Source organism: Mya arenaria, chromosome 4 (genome assembly GCF_026914265.1).
Source record: "Mya arenaria isolate MELC-2E11 chromosome 4, ASM2691426v1".
Lineage (NCBI taxonomy): Eukaryota > Metazoa > Mollusca > Bivalvia > Myida > Myidae > Mya > Mya arenaria.
This window is the reverse complement of record NC_069125.1, coordinates 79,542,538-79,562,785: the sequence shown is the minus strand read 5'-3', so window position 1 is coordinate 79,562,785 and position 20,248 is coordinate 79,542,538. Positions and strand designations below refer to the sequence as shown.

The 20,248-nt window shown below is 39.3% G+C and overlaps 1 protein-coding gene across 5 annotated transcripts in view; it reads left to right on the top strand.

The window, feature by feature from the left end:
* Positions 1–19,866, top strand: part of LOC128231500 (TNF receptor-associated factor 6-like) — a 30,394-nt gene extending 10,528 nt beyond the window's left edge. For 4 of the 5 annotated variants that reach the window (XM_052944420.1, XM_052944415.1, XM_052944419.1 and 1 more), the window contains exons 2-8: positions 1,875–1,992; positions 2,434–2,593; positions 3,472–3,628; positions 9,493–9,654; positions 13,479–13,550; positions 15,201–15,278; positions 17,644–19,866. In XM_052944420.1, coding sequence (XP_052800380.1) covers positions 1,905–1,992; positions 2,434–2,593; positions 3,472–3,628; positions 9,493–9,654; positions 13,479–13,550; positions 15,201–15,278; positions 17,644–18,876 — 1,950 coding nt within the window. In that variant the 5' untranslated portion in view covers positions 1,875–1,904 and the 3' untranslated portion in view covers positions 18,877–19,866. Of the gene's footprint in view, positions 1–536; positions 743–1,874; positions 1,993–2,433; positions 2,594–3,471; positions 3,629–9,492; positions 9,655–13,478; positions 13,551–15,200; positions 15,279–17,643 lie in introns of those variants that run through there. The other variant, XM_052944418.1, reaches the window with a different exon arrangement.
* The last annotated feature ends 382 nt before the right edge of the window (positions 19,867–20,248 follow it).

Sequence of the window (20,248 nt, the reverse complement as noted above, 5' to 3'; positions counted from 1 at the left end):
TGATGGTCAATTTGGTGTCAATGATGGCCCTTATGCTGTCAATAATGGCCCTTATGTTGTCAACACAAATTATTTATTCCTATATCAAACCCATCAATTATTTGTTTGCTATACAAAGATGAAATGTTTTGTATCTGACACCTAAATTTATGAATATCCTAGAAATTGAATGTTAAACTTTACATATTGTGATAATATCTGTAAATTGAGCATGGTATGATTTCTATACTAGCTGGCATTGTCTACAAGCCAGCTGTCAATAGCTGATATCTTTAAACAGGAAGTAATTCTGACTTTAACATTGTCATTGACTCATAGATAAAGTTTATTGATTTGTCTGAAAGAAAGATTTTTACAAATAAAAGACAAATCAATTTTTGTTTACCTAAACCATATACGTCTACTTTTGCTATGTTGAATTGGGAAATTTTTAATTTCTTTTCAAAATGCAAAGAAAAGTTAAATAACATTTCTCAACAAGGAAAACTGACCAGAGAGTAGAATGGTTTGTTATGAAGCTCACAGTGCTGATGCAATATTGTAAACAATCGTAAATGGGAATAATTTCTTTTAAGTTTTGTTTATACTCAATGCAAGCTTTCTGGCTGCAGTGACTGAGAGAGACAGTGCTGATTTTACACAACTCTTGTGCTTCCATGAACATTATCTGAAATTTGAGTGTTTGGGTTGAATGATTCAATATTCTTGTAGGAGAAATAATAGTTTTCACATGTGATACAAGGTCAGATGTTTATTGTTTATATAGTTTTTACCATGTCATTCATTTGAAATCTTTATATATACATGTACTGCAGTTTTATTTTCAACTTTTCTGTTGAAAAATAAACTGAAATTTAAAAAAATAATTTTAAAATCTCGGCTATAAAATCTCGGCTATAATAATTATTATTCACAATTTGACAGTTAACTATGGTATATTTTTGCTTTATAGCTTACTGATGTTTGTAAGTGAATAACTCACTGTAAAGCACTCCTTTGAAACAGAATGAAATGCACTTCAGTGGTTGTTCAACCAAGATTATATAGCTCATCATTGGTCGGAACAGTTGGCTGTATATCAAGACAATGTTTCAAAGGTCGTGGTCATTTCCCCATGATACATTGTTTATAATAGTTTCCTCTTTCAGTTAATAAGTGAATGTTACAATGTACATGCACTGTACAAACTGCTTTACTAAGATAGCATCACGTTCAACAAATGACCGGCTCTAGGTCTGCTGCTGTATTGCCTTCAGATCTTACTAGAGCTTCAATACCAAATGTCTTTAAATGCTTTGTAATTGTTTTAACATATAATCTAAAGTCTTAATGATTATGAAGGACCGAGCGAAGTAATTGAACCCTTCTTAGTCATTAAGATTTGACAATGTATAATGAAGTGTTTTAACTGACTTATATTCGAATGTGTGTTTTCAGCAGCCAGGAACCAAATCATGCCATCATGTCTGTTTAGGTTTAATGTTTGATTTTATATAACAATTAAGCTCAGTACATCTTGTAGGGCAATGGCTAGAAATGTTGGTTATTATCTTACTGTTGGCAATCATGGAGCAAGACATGCTAATTGATATGAATGAAGCAATCATTGTATAAATGATACATAGAACATTGGAAACAAATAAAGGAAAAAAATCAAGGGGCAAATGTAAACCAATTTTATGTTTCCCGTCATATTTATAATGGTTATCAACCAGTGAGTGGCATAAAGAAATTAAACTATTAAAAATTTATATTTAAATGTTTTTAACAAAAGCTATTAAGAAGAATATTAATTCATTTGACGAACTCTATCCACATTCCTGTTTGTGTCATTTCACTGGGAACTACATGTAGTGTGTATGTTTGGATTCCAGGCCGGAGGGCGGGTGGGAGAGTTGAGTGTGATGTCGGGCAACAGCCACACGTGGACGCCGCCCATCACAGGCCAATACAGCAGCAGCAGCAGCAATGACAGTGCCACCTTCTCTCCAGGTAACACAGTCTCATAGCCTTTATTACTGAAGCGCAGTACGAACAAAACTACATTGCTATCCCGTAGGATTGGAGTCATTTAATATTCACTTTTCAATTTACAAAGGCGAGGATAGAATTGTACAGTTTGCTTGTATGTCAGCACAGATGTCATCGTGAGAAACAGTGGTAAAAAATAGTACAAGCCCACAAGCATTAGCTGGTTAAATGTTTACCATGCTTGCTCAAATTAAAGATTTTTTAATAGCAGGACTTGTTAATAAATTGTGCCAAGCACTAGTGTAAGAACTCCGGCTTGTTCAGCCAAAAGTCTTATTTAGATGACTGGAGGAACAACTATTTGAAACTTTTAATTAAATGATTAGTAAATTTAAATCTATGACTTGATTAGTAAAACCTTTATAACGAATGATGTGAACATGTATTCTTTGTTGTACTCAGACAACCCTGTGTTTGACACGTCCCGAGGCTGGGATGTGGAGGTGGTGCCGTCTATCTCCGAGAAGTACACCTGCGTGATTTGCATGTTCCTGCTGCGCGAGCCATTACAGACTGAGTGTGGACACCGTTTCTGTCGACCCTGCATCACTAGATGGCTCAGGTAACACACTCACCCAATTCACCCATGTTGCCACATGTAGCATATCTGGAGAACAGTCAGAACTAGAGTCAGAAGAATGAAGACTAGAGTTTTTTCTAGGTACTTTCTATGTAATGTTCATTTATAGTAACTTAGGTTGAGTCACTGTGCCAAGGTAGAAAAAAATTAATGAAATCATGTTCTGGAGAGAATGTGCAGACACTTAACCTCAGTATGCCCTTTATGTAAAAAAATCAAAGGGCCATAACTCCATGAAAATTTTCCCAAGCAGAAGATACAAATGTTTATGCACAACTAAGCTTATACTTATCATTATTGGAAAGTTATATGAAAATCCTACAGCAGTTTTGGAGATAATGCGAGAACAAACTCATCTCTATGTGCGCTATATCGAGGGATACCTGCATGACTGTAGTAACTATCTGAATTTATAGAAGGATTTACTACAGTCTTGCAGGCACCTCTTGATATGGAAAAAGAAATAAAAGGGTCATTGCTCTGTAAAAAGATTACTTGAGCGGAACAAAACAACGTAAATACAATACTATGTTTGGTACTTGTCATTCCTGTGAAGTTTCATTAAAATCCCTCTTGAAATTTTGGGAGATTTTGTGCAAACAAAGTTTATCTCTATGTGCACGCTATGTTAAAGAGAAAGGGCCATAGATCTGTGAAAATGTTCTTGTTAATGCAAAACTAGTCGTAGGATCAATCATTCCTATGAAGTTTCATCAAAATCACTCTTGCAGGTTTGGAGATTTCACACGTACAAACTTTGTGACATCTGTAAGTTAAGGTATATCACACCACTATTTCATTGATACTTACCGACATTGAGTATTATCAGTATATTTGGTTGATGGTGTTGGTGTTTGCAGGGAGTCAGACAGCCGGTGCCCAGTGGACAATCAGCGTCTGGATGAAGGTCAACTGTTCCCGGACAACTTTGCGAAGCGTGAGATCCTCCAGCTCACCGTCCACTGCCCAAACCACAAGGACGGCTGTGACCAGATCATAATCCTAAAACAATTACAGGCAAGTCTCTAGTCATTAAGTCCCTGGGCAGATATAGCATCACTTCAAGTTGGCTCATCTCATATAAAATCATCAACAAAAAAATACACAATCTTTTTTAAAATTAGATGGTTTATGCGGTGCAAATGTTCACCTAGTTTGATTTGTTTTGTTGGGGAGATGATGTGTTTGTCTTAAATGTAGATAAAATTGCTGCAATGAATCAATTGTAAACTAAATATTATATAAGATGCTTGGACATACATGTACAACTGATATTTTAAGGAAAAATGGGCATTGTTGTGGCAGCCAGGGGGTATAAGGTCAAAGGAAAGCCCATCACCCAGGCCCAGTGGCATTGTTGTGGGGGAAATATGTCACAGGAAGGCCCAGCAGCCAGGGGTATTGTGGGAAATAGGTCACAGGAAGGCCCATCACACAGGGGCATTGCTGTGGGGAAATAGGTCACAGGAAGGCCCATCACACGGGCATTGCTGTGGGGAAATAGGTCACAGGAAGGCCAAATACACAGGAGCATTGTTGTGGGGGAAATATGTCACAGGAAGGCCAAATACACAGGAGCATTGTTGTGGGGGAAATATGTCACAGGAAGGCCCATCACACAGGGGCATTGCTGTGGGGAAATAGGTCACAGGAAGGCCAAATACACAGGAGCATTGTTGTGGGGGAAATATGTCACAGGAAAGCCCATCACACAGGGGCATTGCTGTGGGGAAATAGGTCACAGGAAGGCCCATCACACAGGGGCATTGTTGTGGGAAATAGGTCACAGAAAGGCCCATCACACAGGGGCATTGTTTTGGGGAAATAGGTAACAGGAAGCCCCATTACACAGGGGCATTGCTGTGGGGAAATAGGTCACAGGAAGGCCCATCACACAGGGGCATTGCTGTGGGGAAATAGGTCACAGGAAGGCCCGATACACAGGGACATTGCTGTGGAGGAAATATGTCACAGGAAGGCCCAACAGCCAGGGGCATTGTTGTGGGAAATAGGTCACAGGAAGGCCCATTACACAGGGGCATTGTTGTGGGGAAATAGGTCACAGGAATGCCCAATACACAGGGACATTGTTGTGGAGGAAATATGTCACAGGAAGGCCCAACAGCCAGGGACATTGTTGTGGGAAATAGGTTACAGGAAGGCCCATCACACAGGGGCATTGTTGTGGGGAAATAGGTCACAGGAAGGCCCATCACACAGGGGCATTGTTGTGGGGAAATATGTCACAGGAAGGCCCATCACACAGGGGCATTGTGGGAAATAGGTCACAGGAAGGTCCGACACAGGGGCATTGTTGTGGGGAAATAGGTCACAGGATCGCCCAACAGCCAGGGGCATTGTTGATGGGAAAATATGTCAAAGGAAGGCCCAACAGCCAGGGACATTGTTGTGGGGAAATAGGTCACAGGAAGGCCCATCACACAGGGGCATTGTTGTGGGGAAATAGGTCACGGGAAAGCCCAATACACAGGGACATTGTTGTGGAGGAAATATGTCACAGGAAGGCCCAGCAGCCAGGGACATTGTTGTGGGGAAATAGGTCACAGGAAGGCCCAGCAGCCAGGGACATTGTTGTGGGGAAATAGGTCACAGGAAGGCCCATCACACAGGGGCATTGTTGTGAGGGAATAGGGCAAACGGAAGGCACAGCAGCCAGGGACATTGTTGTGGGGGAATTAGGGCACCCGAAACACCCAGCAGCCAGGGACATTGTTGTGGGGGAACTAGTTCACAGGATGGCCCATCACACAGGGGGATTGTTGTGGGGGAATTAGGGCACAGGAAGGCCCATCACCTAGGGGCATTGTTGTGGGGAATTAAGGACACATGAAGGCCCTGCAGCCAGGGACATTGTTGTGCCTTCTGGCATTCCTCTGCCCTACTCCCCCACCTCCAACATAACCCCTGTCTGCTGGGCCTTCCTGTGACCTTAATCCCCCAAAACAATGCCCCAGGCTAATGGGCCTTCTTATGCCCTTATTCCATAATAAGGGGCATTGTTGAGGTGGAATGAGGTCACAGGAGGCCCAACAGCCAGGGGCATTGTTGTAGGGTAATGAGGTCACAGGAAGGCACAACAGAGAGGGGCATTGTTGTGGGGAATTAGGGCACAGGAAGGCCCATCACACAGGGGCGTTGAGAGGAAGGCCCATCACTCAGCAGCCAGGGGCATGGTTGTGGAAGCCAGGGCATTGTTGTGGGGAAAATAGATCACAGGAAGGCCCAGCAGCCAGGGGCATTGTTGTGGGGGAAATATAACATAAAAAGGCCCAGCAGCCAGGGTCATTGTTGTTGCAGCCAGGGGCAGTTTTGTGGAGAAATACGTCACAGGATGGCCTAGCAGCCAGGGAAGAGATATTTTGGAAACCCAGTGTGTTTTATTTTAGTGAAAAATTGGAATTCCTAATTTTAGTTGAAATGACGCATTTTTCCCTATCAAACAGAGTCAGCCCCCATTCTTCAAATGGTAAGAAAACACACTGAAATAGGTCACAGCACAAAGGGGGTTACTTATACGATTGTAATGTGTACGTAGTATGTGCGTCCGTGCGTCTGTAAACAATTCATGTTAACACGATACAGCCTTCAGTTTTGATTGTACATGTATCTTGATGAAACCTTTACAGTATCTACATATCCATTAGAGCTCGGTTCCTTTCGATAACCAGCTAGATCCGCCCATGCATGCCTAGATTATGGCCCTTGATAGTATAAAAATCCTGTAAACAATTGCTTGTTTAAACGATACAGCCTTCAGTTTTGATTTTTTCTTGATGAAACTTGTACAGTATCTACATATCAATAAGAGCTCGGTTCCTTTCGAACACCAACCAGATTCGGCCATGCATGCCTAGATTATGGGCCTTGATAGTATAAAAAAAATCAGTGTGTCAGTAAACAATTGCTCGTTAACATGATACAGACTTCATTTTTGATTGTATCTCGATGAAACTTGTACAGTATCTACATATCCATAAGAGCTCGGTTCCTTTCGAAAACCAGCTAAATCTGCCCATGCATGACTTGATTATGGGCCTAGAAATGGTTAGATTATGGGCCTTGATAGTATAAAAAAAATGATATTGTGTAATAAATGCTTGCGAACATGATACAGTCTTCAGTTTTGAGTATTCAGATACCCATAAGGGGTTGTTTCTTTTCGAAAACAGTAATGTTGACCACACAAACCCAGCCAGTAGAGCATAGGCCCTTTTGGGCCTCTTGTTCATTTAATCACAGAAAGAAAATGTGACAGGATACAAGTCAATATGAACAGTAAATATTTGAGCCTTGGTATTATGATGAATCAACAAAATTTCTTTTGTTAAACATTCCATTAATTTACAAACTTGCAAATTGCCTAATATATAAACTCAATACACACGCAATCTCTCAAAAGTTTGTATTTGACAGTGATAATGTTAATGTGTGAACTAGGAAGTGATAGCAAGTCAGTCTGAATGCTCTGTAGTCAGTTATGGGTACATGGTTTTATTATCATAACAAGGAAGTGATCAGTAATATTGCTATTGGTTGAATTTAATATTAAACGGGAAATGAATAGTTGGAATTTGCGAGCTCACAAATCCTAACCATTGGATAAGACCTGTGAGTGAGCGTCATTCTTCCAGATTTGTATAATTATCTGCTTTGTACAATTATTATATAATCTGAAAAAATACCTTTATGATCTAACAGTTCATAAAATAGGATAAATGAAAGCTTATGGGAAATTCTTCCTGATTTCTTTAATATAAATATTTAATATTTTTCCTTGCATCAGTAAAATCAATATTTTCTTCATTACTGTATCGAAACAAAAAGTATAGAAATACAAGTTTACTTGGCTAATTAAAAGTTTAAAAGTAAACAAAAATCAAGCTAAATATTACTGTCTGATACAAACACTGCAGGGTCATAATATCTAAAAAAGTCGCATATATGTGTACCATTAATCCTATTGACCTTATGTTGGAGACTATGTATGTGTATTGATGTAAACTTTACAATTTATTTGTGATTTAGTTTAACTAGTTATGCAAATCTTTTGACAGATTCTCATATTTAATAGATTTGTCCCCCTTTCCCAGGTATGGTAGCCAGAGCTGCCTATATCTGTGACAGGTTTGGTTATTTTCCCCCTTACTCAGGTATGGTAGCCTGTATCTGTGACAGGTTTGCCCCCCTTACCCAGGTATGGTAGCCTGTATATTTGACAGGTTTGCCCCCCTTTACCCAGGTATGGTAGCCTGTATCTGTGACAGGTTTGCCCCCCTTTACCCAGGTATGGTAGCCTGTATCCGTGGCAGGTTTGCCCCCCTTTACCCAGGTATGGTAGCCTGTATCTGTGGCAGGTTTGCCCCCCTTTACCCAGGTATGGTAGCCTGTTTCTGGTATGATAGCCTATATCTGTGACAGGTTTGCCTCCCTTTACCCAGGTATGGTAGCCTGTATCTGTGACAGGTTTGCCCCCCTTTACCCAGGTATGGTAGCCTGTATCCGTGGCAGGTTTGCCCCCCTTTACCCAGGTATGGTAGCCTGTATCTGTGACAGGTTTGCCCCCCCCCCTTTATCCAGGTATGGTAGCCTGTATCTGTGACAGGTTTGCCCCCCTTTACCCAGGTATGGTAGCCTGTATCTGTGACAGGTTTGCCCCCCTTTACCTAGGTATGGTAGCCTGTATCTGGTATGGTAGCCTATATCTATGACAGGTTTGCCCCCCTTTACCCAGGTATGGTAGCCTGTATCTGTGACAGGTTTGCCCCCCTTTACCCAGGTATGGTAGCCTGTATCAGTGACAGGTTTGCCCCCCTTTACCCAGGTATGGTAGCCTGTATCTGTGACAGGTTTGCCCCCCTTTACCCAGGTATGGTAGCCTGTATCTGTGACAGGTTTGCCCCCCTTTACCCAGGTATGGTAGCCTGTATCTGTGACAGGTTTGCCCCCCTTTACCCAGGTATGGTAGCCTGTATCCGTGGCAGGTTTGCCCCCCTTTACCCAGGTATGGTAGCCTGTGTCTGTGGCAGGTTTGCCCCCCTTTACCCAGGTATGGTAGCCTGTATCTGGTATGGTAGCCTATATCTATGACAGGTTTGCCCCCTTTTACCCAGGTATGGTAGCCTGTATCTGTGACAGGTTTGCCCCCCTTTACCCAGGTATGGTAGCCTGTATCCGTGGCAGGTTTGCCCCCCTTTACCCAGGTATGGTAGCCTGTATCTGGTATGGTAGCCTATATCTGTGACAGATTTGCCCCCCTTTACCCAGGTATGGTAGCCTGTATCCGTGGCAGGTTTGCCCCCCTTTACCCAGGTATGATAGCCTGTATCTGTGACAGGTTTGCCCCCCTTTACCCAGGTATGGTAGCCTGTATCCGTGGCAGGTTTGCCCGCCTTTACCCAGGTATGGTAGCCTGTATCTGGTATGGTAGCCTATATCTATAACAGGTTTGCCCCCCTTTACTCAGGTATGGTAGCCTGTATCAGTGACAGGTTTGCCCCCCTTTACCCAGGTATGGTAGCCTGTATCTGTGACAGGTTTGCCCCCCTTTACCCAGGTATGGTAGCCTGTATCCGTGGCAGGTTTGCCCCCCTTTACCCAGGTATGGTAGCCTGTATCCGTGGCAGGTTTGCCCCCCTTTACCCAGGTATGGTAGCCTGTGTCTGTGGCAGGTTTGCCCCCCTTTACCCAGGTATGGTAGCCTGTACCTGTGACAGGTTTGCCCCCCCACCCCATACCCAGGTATTGTAGCCTATATCTGTGACAGGTTTTCCCCCTTACCCAGGAATGGTAGCCTGTATCTGTGAAAGGTTGGCCCCCTTATCCGGGAATGGTAGCCTATATCTGTGTCTCACATGTTTCAGTCCCACTACCAGGAGTGTAGCTATACGCAGGTACTATGCATAAATGGCTGCTCGGAGCGGATGGCTCGTGGGGATCTGGCCGAGCATCTTGCCACCTTGTGTACCCGGCGACGCCTCAAATGTGAACGATGTCACCAGGAAATGCCTGCAGACAAGGAGAAGGTATGTGGATGTGAAGATTGACAGGACTTAAAACTGGTCTGTTGGGATATTTAAGAATGGGAGAAGGGGTTCTAGTTGTATTGATGTTTATAATTTTATGGAACAATTTGCATTCTTTTTTTCACAGGCTTTTTTTCAAACAGAAATATTGCTTTGCACACGTCTCTAAATGAGATAAAGAATAAGAGATAAAGAATAAGAGATAAAGAATAAGAGATAAAGAAAAAATTGTGTTTTATATGCCATCTACACAATGTTCATTTATCTATACATAATCTAATAATTTACTACTCAAAAGTTTACATCATGTATTTAGGTAAACCACGGTATTGAAAAAAGCACTCATTGGCTTTCCATGTAGTTCAACATTTGGGTTTGTTTAAAATGTGTTTGCCCTGTGGAGTGCAGACAAAAAGCCTCTCCACAGAGCACGGATATATTTATACCCACAGGGTAAAAGTGGTGTAAAGATTATATGAAACAGGAAGTTGAACTAGGTAAAATTCAGACCATTTGTTAGGTATTAGTTATAAAGCATACCCCGCAATGTGATACCATGAATAGAAACCAGATATGAACGGGTATTTGCTCAACATAATTGAGTTTAAACAAGAATTCTTTGAAACACAGCAATACGATTTGATTTGAAATAGAATATGCCTCTACAGTTACTAAAGAAATGTGTCAAACTGTAGGTTGAAGTTATTTCTTTTATACGCCCAACATTTAATGGGGCATATGTGGGAGGCATCTACAAACTTAAACAGTTCATACACTCTTAGCTAACCTTGGTGACAAATATTTTGAGCATGATATTACATATGAGTTTAATAAGCAATCAGATTGTTTTACCTGCAATGTTTTTGTCTCTCTTGTGCACTGTTTTTGTCTCTCTTGTGCAATGTTTATCTCTCTTGTGCAATGTTTTTATCTCTCTTGTGCAATGTTTTTATCTCTCTTGTGCAATGTTTTTGTCTCTCTTGTGCAATGTTTTTATCTCCCTTGTGCTATGTTTTTATCTCTCTTGTGCAATGCTTTTGTCTCTCTTGTGCAATGTTTTTATCCCTCTTGTGCAATGTTTTTGTCTGTCTTGTGCAATGTTTTTGTCTGTCTTGTGCAATGTGTTTATCCCTCTTGTGCAATGTTTTTTTCTGTCTTGTGCAATGTTTTTATCTCTCTTGTGCAATGTTTCGTCTCTCTTGTGCAATGTTTTTGTCTCTCTCATGCAATGTTTTATCTCTTCATGCATTTTTTGGTCTATGCAATACTTTGTCTGTGCAATGTTTGGTCTATGCAATGTTTGGTCTATGCAGTGTTTGGTCTAAGCAGAAGTGTTGTGCCGATGATCGATTATAATCGACAACTGATCGGAAAGGCCTACGTCGGCGACAATCGATAGTGAAATTTCAACAATCGATGATAGAAACAAGGGACATAACCGCTGCTGACTAATTTATTTATATCTTGTTAAATGCTAGCTTATGTTGAAATGTTAAGGTATGTTAAGTTATGTACTCATATTCTTATCAAGTCAGGTAGTCACTAAAGTACCTTATTACAAATTTTCTTTGTAACTGCTCAAGGATTGGTTTTTAACTTCTCATGTTTGTGGTTTAAAAGTAATTTTTAAAACATGTTACCATTTATATCTTACCATGTAAGAATCTAGTTTTCTCAGTTTTCTCAAAGAAACTGTTCTTGTAAAACATACTGAATATTTAACTGCTTGTACTTGTGTAACGTGCGAGACCAAACAAACACCAACAGATCCCTTCAGAGAAAAGCATGCTCGACCCTGAAGGGGTCCACTGGTCTTTATATACACTAAATTCTCTAATCACACAGAGCCTGGGCTTTGCTAATTTACATTTCACCAACCAAGTAAACATACGTACTACGTATGAACGTACTTCCGTCTATAACGGAATGTTCTACTATGATCGCACATCCGCTGCCTACAGCAGACCGTTACACTTGTTAAAGAAATTGATATCTTTCTTTGTTTATTTTACACATGTTTACAATACTAAATGTATGACAAAAATTAGAGCCTATTGAGCTGTTCCATAAACCAATTATCGATAGTAATTTTTCTGTCCGATTCCCAACACTACTAAGCTGTGTTTTGTCTATGCAATGTTTGGTCTATGCAATTTTTTGTCTATGCAATGTTTGATCAATGCAGTGTTTGGTCTTAGCAGTGTTTTGTCTATGCATTGGTTGGTCTATGCAATGGTTGGTCTATGCAATGTTTGGTCTGTACAATGGTTGGTCTATGCAATGCTTTGTCTATGCAGTGTTTGGTATATGCAATACTTTATCTATGCAATATTTGGTCTATGCAGTGCTTTGTCTATGCAGTGTTTTGTTTATGCAATGTTTGGTCTATGCAGTGTTTGGTCCTTGCAGTGTTGTGTCTATGCAATGGTTGGTCTTTGCAATGGTTGGTCTATGCAATGTTTGGTCTATGCAATGCTTTGTCTATGCAGTGTTTGGTCTATGCAATGTTTGGTCTATGCAATGTTTGGTGTATGCAATGCTTTGTCTATGCAGTGTTTTGTCTATGCAATAGTTGGTCTATGCAGTGTTTGGTCTTAGCTGTGTTTTGTCTATGCAATGGTTGGTCTATGCAGTGTTTGGTCCTAGCAGTGTTTGGTCTATGCAATGTTTGGTCTATGCAGTGTTTGGTTTTAGCAGTGTATTGTCTATGCAATGGTTTGTCTATGCAGTGTTTGGTCCATGCAGTGTTTGGTCTATGCAGTACTTTATCCATGCAATGTTTGGTCTATGCAGTACTTTATCTATGCAATGTTTGGTCTATGCAGTGTTTGGTCTTAGCAGTGTTTTGTCTATGCAATGGTTGGTCTATGCAATGGTTGGTCTATGCAGTGTTTGGTCTATGCAGTACTTTATCTATGCAGTGTTTGGTCTATTCAATAGTTTATCTATGCAGTGTTTGGTCTATTCAATACTTTGTCTATGCAGTGTTTGGTCTATTCAATACTTTATCTATGCAATGTTTGGTCTATGCAATGTTTGGTCTATGCAATGCTTTGTTTCTACAATGTTTGATGTATGCAATGCTTTGTTTCTACAATGTTTGCTTTGTTTCTACAATGTTTGGTGTATTCAATGCTTTGTTTCTACAATGTTTGGTGTATGCAATGCTTTGTTTCTACAATGTTTGGTCTATGCAATGCTTTGTTTCTACAATGTTTGGTCTATGCAATGCTTTGTTTCTACAATGTTTGGTGTATGCAATGCTTTGTTTCTACAATATTTGGTGTATGCAATGCTTTGTTTCTACAATGTTTGGTCTATGCAATGCTTTGTTTCTACAATGTTTGATGTATGCAATGCTTTGTTTCTACAATGTTTGGTCTATGCAATGCTTTGTTTCTACAATGTTTGGTCTATGCAATGCTTTGTTTCTACAATGTTTGGTCTATGCAATGCTTTGTTTCTACAATGTTTGATGTATGCAATGCTTTGTTTCTACAATGTTTGGTCTATGCAATGCTTTGTTTCTACAATGTTTGGTCTATGCAATGCTTTGTTTCTACAATGTTTGATGTATGCAATGCTTTGCCTCTCTTTGGGCAGTGCTTATAGTTTTATCACACTGGTAACAGTCAGCTTGCCCTGACTAATGTCAATTTTCCATTCATAATGCTGTAAGAATCCATGAGTAATCAAGATAAAAAAATGGAATATACAAGCTTTGATTGAGAATAAACATTCTGAAACAATATGAAATTTCTATTTGTAATGTGTATGGTTTGTGAATTCCATTGTAGAACAGTGTGTGTGTGTGTGTGTTTCAGGATCATGGAGAGAACTGCCCGGAGGCCTCAATGTTGTGCCCCAACTGTCAACAGTCACTCATCAGGAGCACGGTAAGAACTATTTCCTCTGTGAATTATCTATTCAAGTTGCATTTATCAGAAGTGGCCAAGCAATGGCCCTGTATTTGATACATGTATTCAATATAACATGACTCTATTTTTGTTTACTAATTTATAGTTAGTTTCAGCACTGGTAGAAGCATCTTGAGTAAAAACTTGTTTCAGAATCTGTTTATTAATGTCAAGATGCTTCACGAAGTTCACAATTAATATCTCCAAACAAATGTAAGTGTATGTTAGAGGAATAAAACTTGTTATGTATCATTTAATGGAAAAACAGGAACAAATCATATCCACTGCAATTAGAAGTGGGAAATGTTATCCCAAAAATATATTCACATAACCAGAGACAAATGAGAGACAGACACACCCGAGAAAATACACAACTTTAACCAGATTTTCCTATAGTCACTTTTGTGAAACCTGGTTATTAGCATGACGTATGTTAATGTTGGGATGGGCAGGTGACATCTAACTCACCTATGAAACTGATTATCTTTCGTGTGGGTTGACTAATTGTGGACCAACTTATAGGAACATTTGATGAGGCCCATAGGGAAGAGGTCAATGTCACTGTAACTAAAAATAGAACATACAGTTGAAACTAAACATCTTTAGATACTGTTCATTTGGTATACTTAATCCTTGTTCATTTAAATACACCCAACATGCAACAAATCAGCTTAGTTATAATTCTCACAACACATGAAGTTCTTCTGTCAATCATTGAGAACCAGGTTTCGTCACATTGTGGCATTTCTTGTTTTTCTTTCTAACATGTAAATAAATTGTCCTGGGGGGGTGGGGGGGGGGGGGAATATAAAATGATAAAAAGAAAAAAAATATATATTTGCCATTTTGTCAAAATATACCTATTGTTTTTTGACAGGTGACTTAAAACAAATACAATTTTTTATAAGATTTTTATAAGACCAGCTATTGTGCATCGTTGTGGGTCACAAAGAGATAAAAAAATTATACACCCACTTAACGAATGAACTGGGGGCTATATAGGAATCATGTATGTTGTCAAGGAGGTCCCATTTTTGTCTGGTCAATATCTTTCTTATTCATTGTCAGGTTTTAAATTTGTATGGCAGAAGTGACCAACATAGCATGATGATGTGTCGCGCACAAGACCCATGTCCCTACCTTCAAAGTCAAGGTCAAAGCAATCTTCTGAACTTAGAATGTTTTCCTATATAAGCCTTACCGATAATAGTTTGTGTCAGGTCCGTATCTTTCCCATCCATGGTAGGATTTTAAATATAGCATGAGGATGTGTTGACCACAAGAGCCATCTCCCTACCTTCAAGGTCAAGGTCACATAACAGTACCAGTATTTTCCAATCTTCCTCATGTCTCTACATTATTGACAATTCTGTGGCACGTTGACCTTCAGTGAAACACGTTCCATTCTGATCCCTTCAGTTGTTCTATGCCAGCAGTATTTCTGACACTTGGTCTTCAAGTTGGAATTATTTTTTATTTATTTTCCAAAATAGTAGAAAAATGAGTATTGAAAATAAAATGAAAGTCCCTTACATTTCTCTACAAAATATACATTTAAATTTTTTAATGATTTGATTGATAATTTAGACATATAAAAGTGAGTAGCAGTTATGAATGTTTGTGTTTCAGTTGACGAGTCACATGCTGTCAGAATGTCCACGCGCTATCACCAAGTGTCAGTACAACATGCTCGGATGTGACTTTGAGGTAAAACTGTTATACGAACAATACATGCAGCCTCTATGTTTGTATATTAGGGGTTTCTCGATATACCAGCATACAAGTATATTTGGTATGAAGCAAAATATATTGTACAAGCTCAAATTTGATGGTTTCTCATGTAACTTTCCTTTATTAAAGTAAATTAGAAAGTCTTTGGTCTTAAAATGGTACTTGGAGAGAAATAACATTATTTTGAGTCAGTTACATAAACCAACTGGATCTTATCCCTGGTCATGCAGATGTTTGTAACTGTTGCAATTTACGGGTAAACACATGTTTAGTGACAAGAATTGGAATGTAACCAATATGGCTGATAAAAATGATAGATCTGAAAAGAAGAACACCAAAAAGAAATTGGTTCGGAACAAAAAGGCTGAAATGAAAATATTATGGGGAACTTTGGACTAGAATGTCACTTAAAAACAAAGCAACACTTTGAATCCATTAAGATGTAAATGACAATGAGTGTTATAGGGGTGTTGCTAGTTCCACCACCACTATGTTAGTACATTTGTGGTGCAAATTTTACAGATTGCAATATTTGCAGAGACATATTGTTTTTGCTCTGTCCGTCAGTCGATCCGTCTGTATATCACACTTTGTTTCCGCTCAATAACTTGAGAACGCTAAAGCCCAGGAATTTCTCACTTGGAATGCATGTTGGTCATGACCAGTAGATAACCTATAGATTTTTAGATCAGAAGGTCAAGGTTGCAGTGACCATAAGGTGGAAAACGATTTAGCTCCATTACTGAAATCCTTTAGGCCAAGGAACTTTATACCTTGTATGCAAGTTTGTCAAGACGAAAAATGACCCATATTGATTTTGTGATCAGTAAGTCAAAGGTAGGTCGAGGTGACCGTCGGGTGAAAAATGATATGAAGTTCCTGGCCCAAGCGTGCTTTAGTTATTTAGCAGAAAGAAGTGTGACTTACAGACTGGCGACCAACAAATTGTTTTTTCAACTGAAGGTCACTGTGCCTTTGACCTTCTGACCTCAAAATAGATAAGGGTCATTTACTTATCAAGACCAACTAGCAAACCAAGTATAAGTTCCTAGACCCAAGCGATCTTTAGTTATTCAGCAGAAAACGTTATTTTACCTCTAGGTCACCTTGACCTTTGGCTTACTGGCCTGAAAATCAATCGGGGTCATCTACTAGTCATGACCAACTGGCAAACCAAGTATAAAAACTCAATACTTGGTATGGTGGTTGGTCAAGATCAGTGGATGACCTCCATGTTTGTTTGTCTTCAGTCCAAAAGTACAAATTTTATGTCCATTTATTTTTTCTCACCTATGACTACACAATGGGGGAGACATCCGCTTTTTCTAAAAAGCAATCTATAGTGTATTACTGTTTGCTATTTCTATCCATGTTTTGTTTTGCGCCTAAGGTCATAATTCATGTATTATTCTTATGTTTTGCAATATAAGGTAAAATGTTTTGGGATACTTTGCTTGGTATCGCAGTAAATCATAGTATGTATCTTGTTAATCTTGTTGTGTATTGCAATATATACTTTTGTACACTCTATAAATCTTAAAAATATACAATAGTGTTTCTGCCATCAAGGTTTCGCTGTCCATCAGAGCGCACAGACGCTACAAAATGAAATTCATTTCCCATTGTCCCCCTCATAAATTTTAACTTTATGCATTGCACTAGTATTCTCATTCATTTCAAATAAGGGCAAAATCTGCACAAGCTAATTTCATACTAAGTTTTGTTGCCCTAGAGTACATTTTCTTCTGAGATGAATAACCTCCGTTAGTGGTCTAAGCTTTGTTTGAGCTTTGAATATTGTCTGTGCTAGAACAAGGTTATGGATGGAAGATAAATGTCACCTTTAGAAGTTTAGAAGCAGCATATTCATCATGCATTACTGTTACAGTGTAACCGCTAAATTCTTGCAAATTAAAGGCATAGTTTAAGCCTTCTATAAGTGACCCCCCCCCCATAAAAAACAACCAAAAAAAACAACAACTGTGTATAGTACGTTTATTGATCTTAATCTATTTGCCTTGATCCCTCTTATCAGATCTCCGATCTGTGTATCCTGCTGTGCAGTTTTAGAAGTTTCATTATAGAAATGGACCCTAAAAGGCCCTGAGCCAATAAACGAATACACAGGAAATTGGCCCTTACTGTGACACCAGTGCAATTAGCAGGAGATGCACAGCAGGGGATTATCATGCCAAACATTCCTTAAACTAGGCCTTGAAGTCTATTGAACAAAGGAGATTCTAATTCTTAAGCTTTTTAGCCATACATCATTTGTTGTGGAGGTTTAAAAACTAAGAGGTTATGAAAAATATAGGTGTAAATGTTTTTTTGTTGTTTGCAGGGAGAGAGACAGGGCCTGCCGGATCATGAGGCGTCTGTGATGCCGTACCACATGTCCCTTATCAACCAGACCCTGATGCGTTTTTGTATCTTGTTTGGGCTCCAACCACACCCGGGCACATCAGGTCCACGACATCCGTCATCCCTGGGTTTCCTGCCGACAGAGAACTCGATGACAGGCTCGGGGGCTGCCAGCTTCCCCTCATACTTCCGGCCTGGGGCCCAGCCTTCAAGCAATACCCTCTCCACACTGCAGCAGTTATTGTCTCATGTTCATGGACAGGCAAGTCCTGGTAGTTCAAGCCCTGCACACAGCCTTCCTGTACAGACTGTATCGTTCACCAGCGAGGCTACGTGTTCCTCTGTAACATGTACAGCAGAGGGCTTAGTGCATGCTTCTCTGGTAGACAGCCTTGTCCCTCAACCCACTGCTTTGACAGAAATTCGAACAGAGCAGAGAAACAACTCCCCTCAAACTGACGAACAAACAACAAGCTCCACACGAACTAGAGTGAATGAAACTAGTTTTACCTCACATCCCAAGGCTTCAGACTTCGAGAACAATGAGGAAGTGCCGAGACTCAGCATGCAGGAGCTGCTCTCGATTAAGTGCCAAAATGACATTCAGGATGAAAGCTTAGCTCGCCATGATCAACAGTTGATGGATATATCGCACCAGTGTGAGTATCATGAAAAAATCATTCGTGATTTGAAATCAAAAGTGAAAACCCTTGAGAGTACAGTGCAGGACTTTGAAGGCAGAAATGGTAATGGTGTGTATGTGTGGAAGATAAAGAATTACATGAAGCTGCGAAGAGATGCAGAAAAGGGTGATGTGACGGCCATTCATAGTGGATCATTTTATTCTAGTTTCTATGGATATAAACTGTGTATACGGGTGAACTTAAATGGAGTGGACTCAGCCAAAGGCACGCATCTTTCATTATTCATTCACTTTATGCAGGGAGAGTATGATGAGATGTTGGACTGGCCATTCAGTGGGAAGATTGTGCTCACAGTGATGGACCAAAACCCTATCTGTGAGATGCGCAGTCACATCTCTGAAACCCTCATGTCCAAACCTAACCTGGCAGCTTTCCAGAAACCAACAAGTAACAGAAATCACAAAGGCTTCGGTTACATGGAGTTCTTGCCACTCAATGTTATTGACGGCTCAACTTATGTTAGAAATGATACCTTAATAATAAGAGCTATGGTCATTCCAAATCCTTGATTTCTTCTGTGATAAATATATTTGTGATGACTATTTCTAAAGATAATTTTTGAGCTCGCTAAACATTCCTTCCAAACTGTATTTGCATTGTTTGTGCTGTGTGCTGTATACACACTTGTACTTGAGTGTTACAACGGATCAGGGAAGGAATGAGAGATATCGTGTATGTTGACTGTTTTACTGGAAGTTGTGCATGAACTGGACTTGTATAATGTCTCCGATTTTGTTATGCAAACAGTGAACACTATGATTGTCAGATTTCTGGTCATTTTACAAAGATAACAACTAACCTTTACAATTCAAGAAGTTTTTGTTCATTTTTGATTCTGTGTACCTGCGAGAACAAAACGCAGCTGCACGTTTGCAGTCAGGTTCACTTATTCCCCGCTATATTGTTTTTTTTTGACCGATTTTGGCCCCATTCCATGCTGAAACAAATATTTATTTCCAAAATGTAAAAATAAAATGTAAAAATAAAATTTAAAATTTGTTTTGAAAAAAAACAAATAAAGATTTAGACACCAAACCATTTGTTTATGGAAAAGTTAGTGTATTCTTAAATAAACAAACTTTAGCACATTCTTTAAACTTTTCTGTCTACTTTTTAACAGCATTCTTGTTCATTTCGAGGCGAAGAGACCTTGGTCGGTCACTACATGAATTTGCCTAGATCATAAATATAAAATGTGAACCTTTACAATGATAGGCTTTTATAATATTACATTAAATAAACCAAGTATTATTCAAACAATTTAAAACTTTGAACATGAAATATATTGCAATAACTTTACATCTTAAAGATATGTTTCACTATATGAATTTGTTTTTATTGAAATAACCATAGTTTCAGTGGCATAAGTCCAATAACTGAGTAAATGATAGCAATCTATTCAGTGGCATAAACACAATAACTGAGTAAATGATAGCAATCTATTCAGTGGCATAAGTCCAATAACTGAGTAAATGATAGCCATCTATTCACTGGCATAAGTCCAATAACTGAGTAAATGATAGCCATCTATTCAGTGGCATAAGTCCAATAACTGAGTAAATGATAGCAATCTATTCAATGGCATAAGTCCAATAACTGAGTAAATGATAGCAATCTATTCAGTGGCATAAGTCCAATAATTGAGTAAATGATAGCCATCTATTCAGTGGCATGAGTCCAATAACTGAGTAAATGATAGCTATCTATTCAATGGCATAAGTCCAACAACTGAGTAACTATAGCATACATGACTGTCCACTGTTACACTTATAGAATGATTAGTTTAAGGATATTTTGTGGGATTGACCAGAACTCTTTAAATGCCCTTTAATATGTATAGGCGGAACACGGATGAAGGTATATTTTACTTAATTCAATATT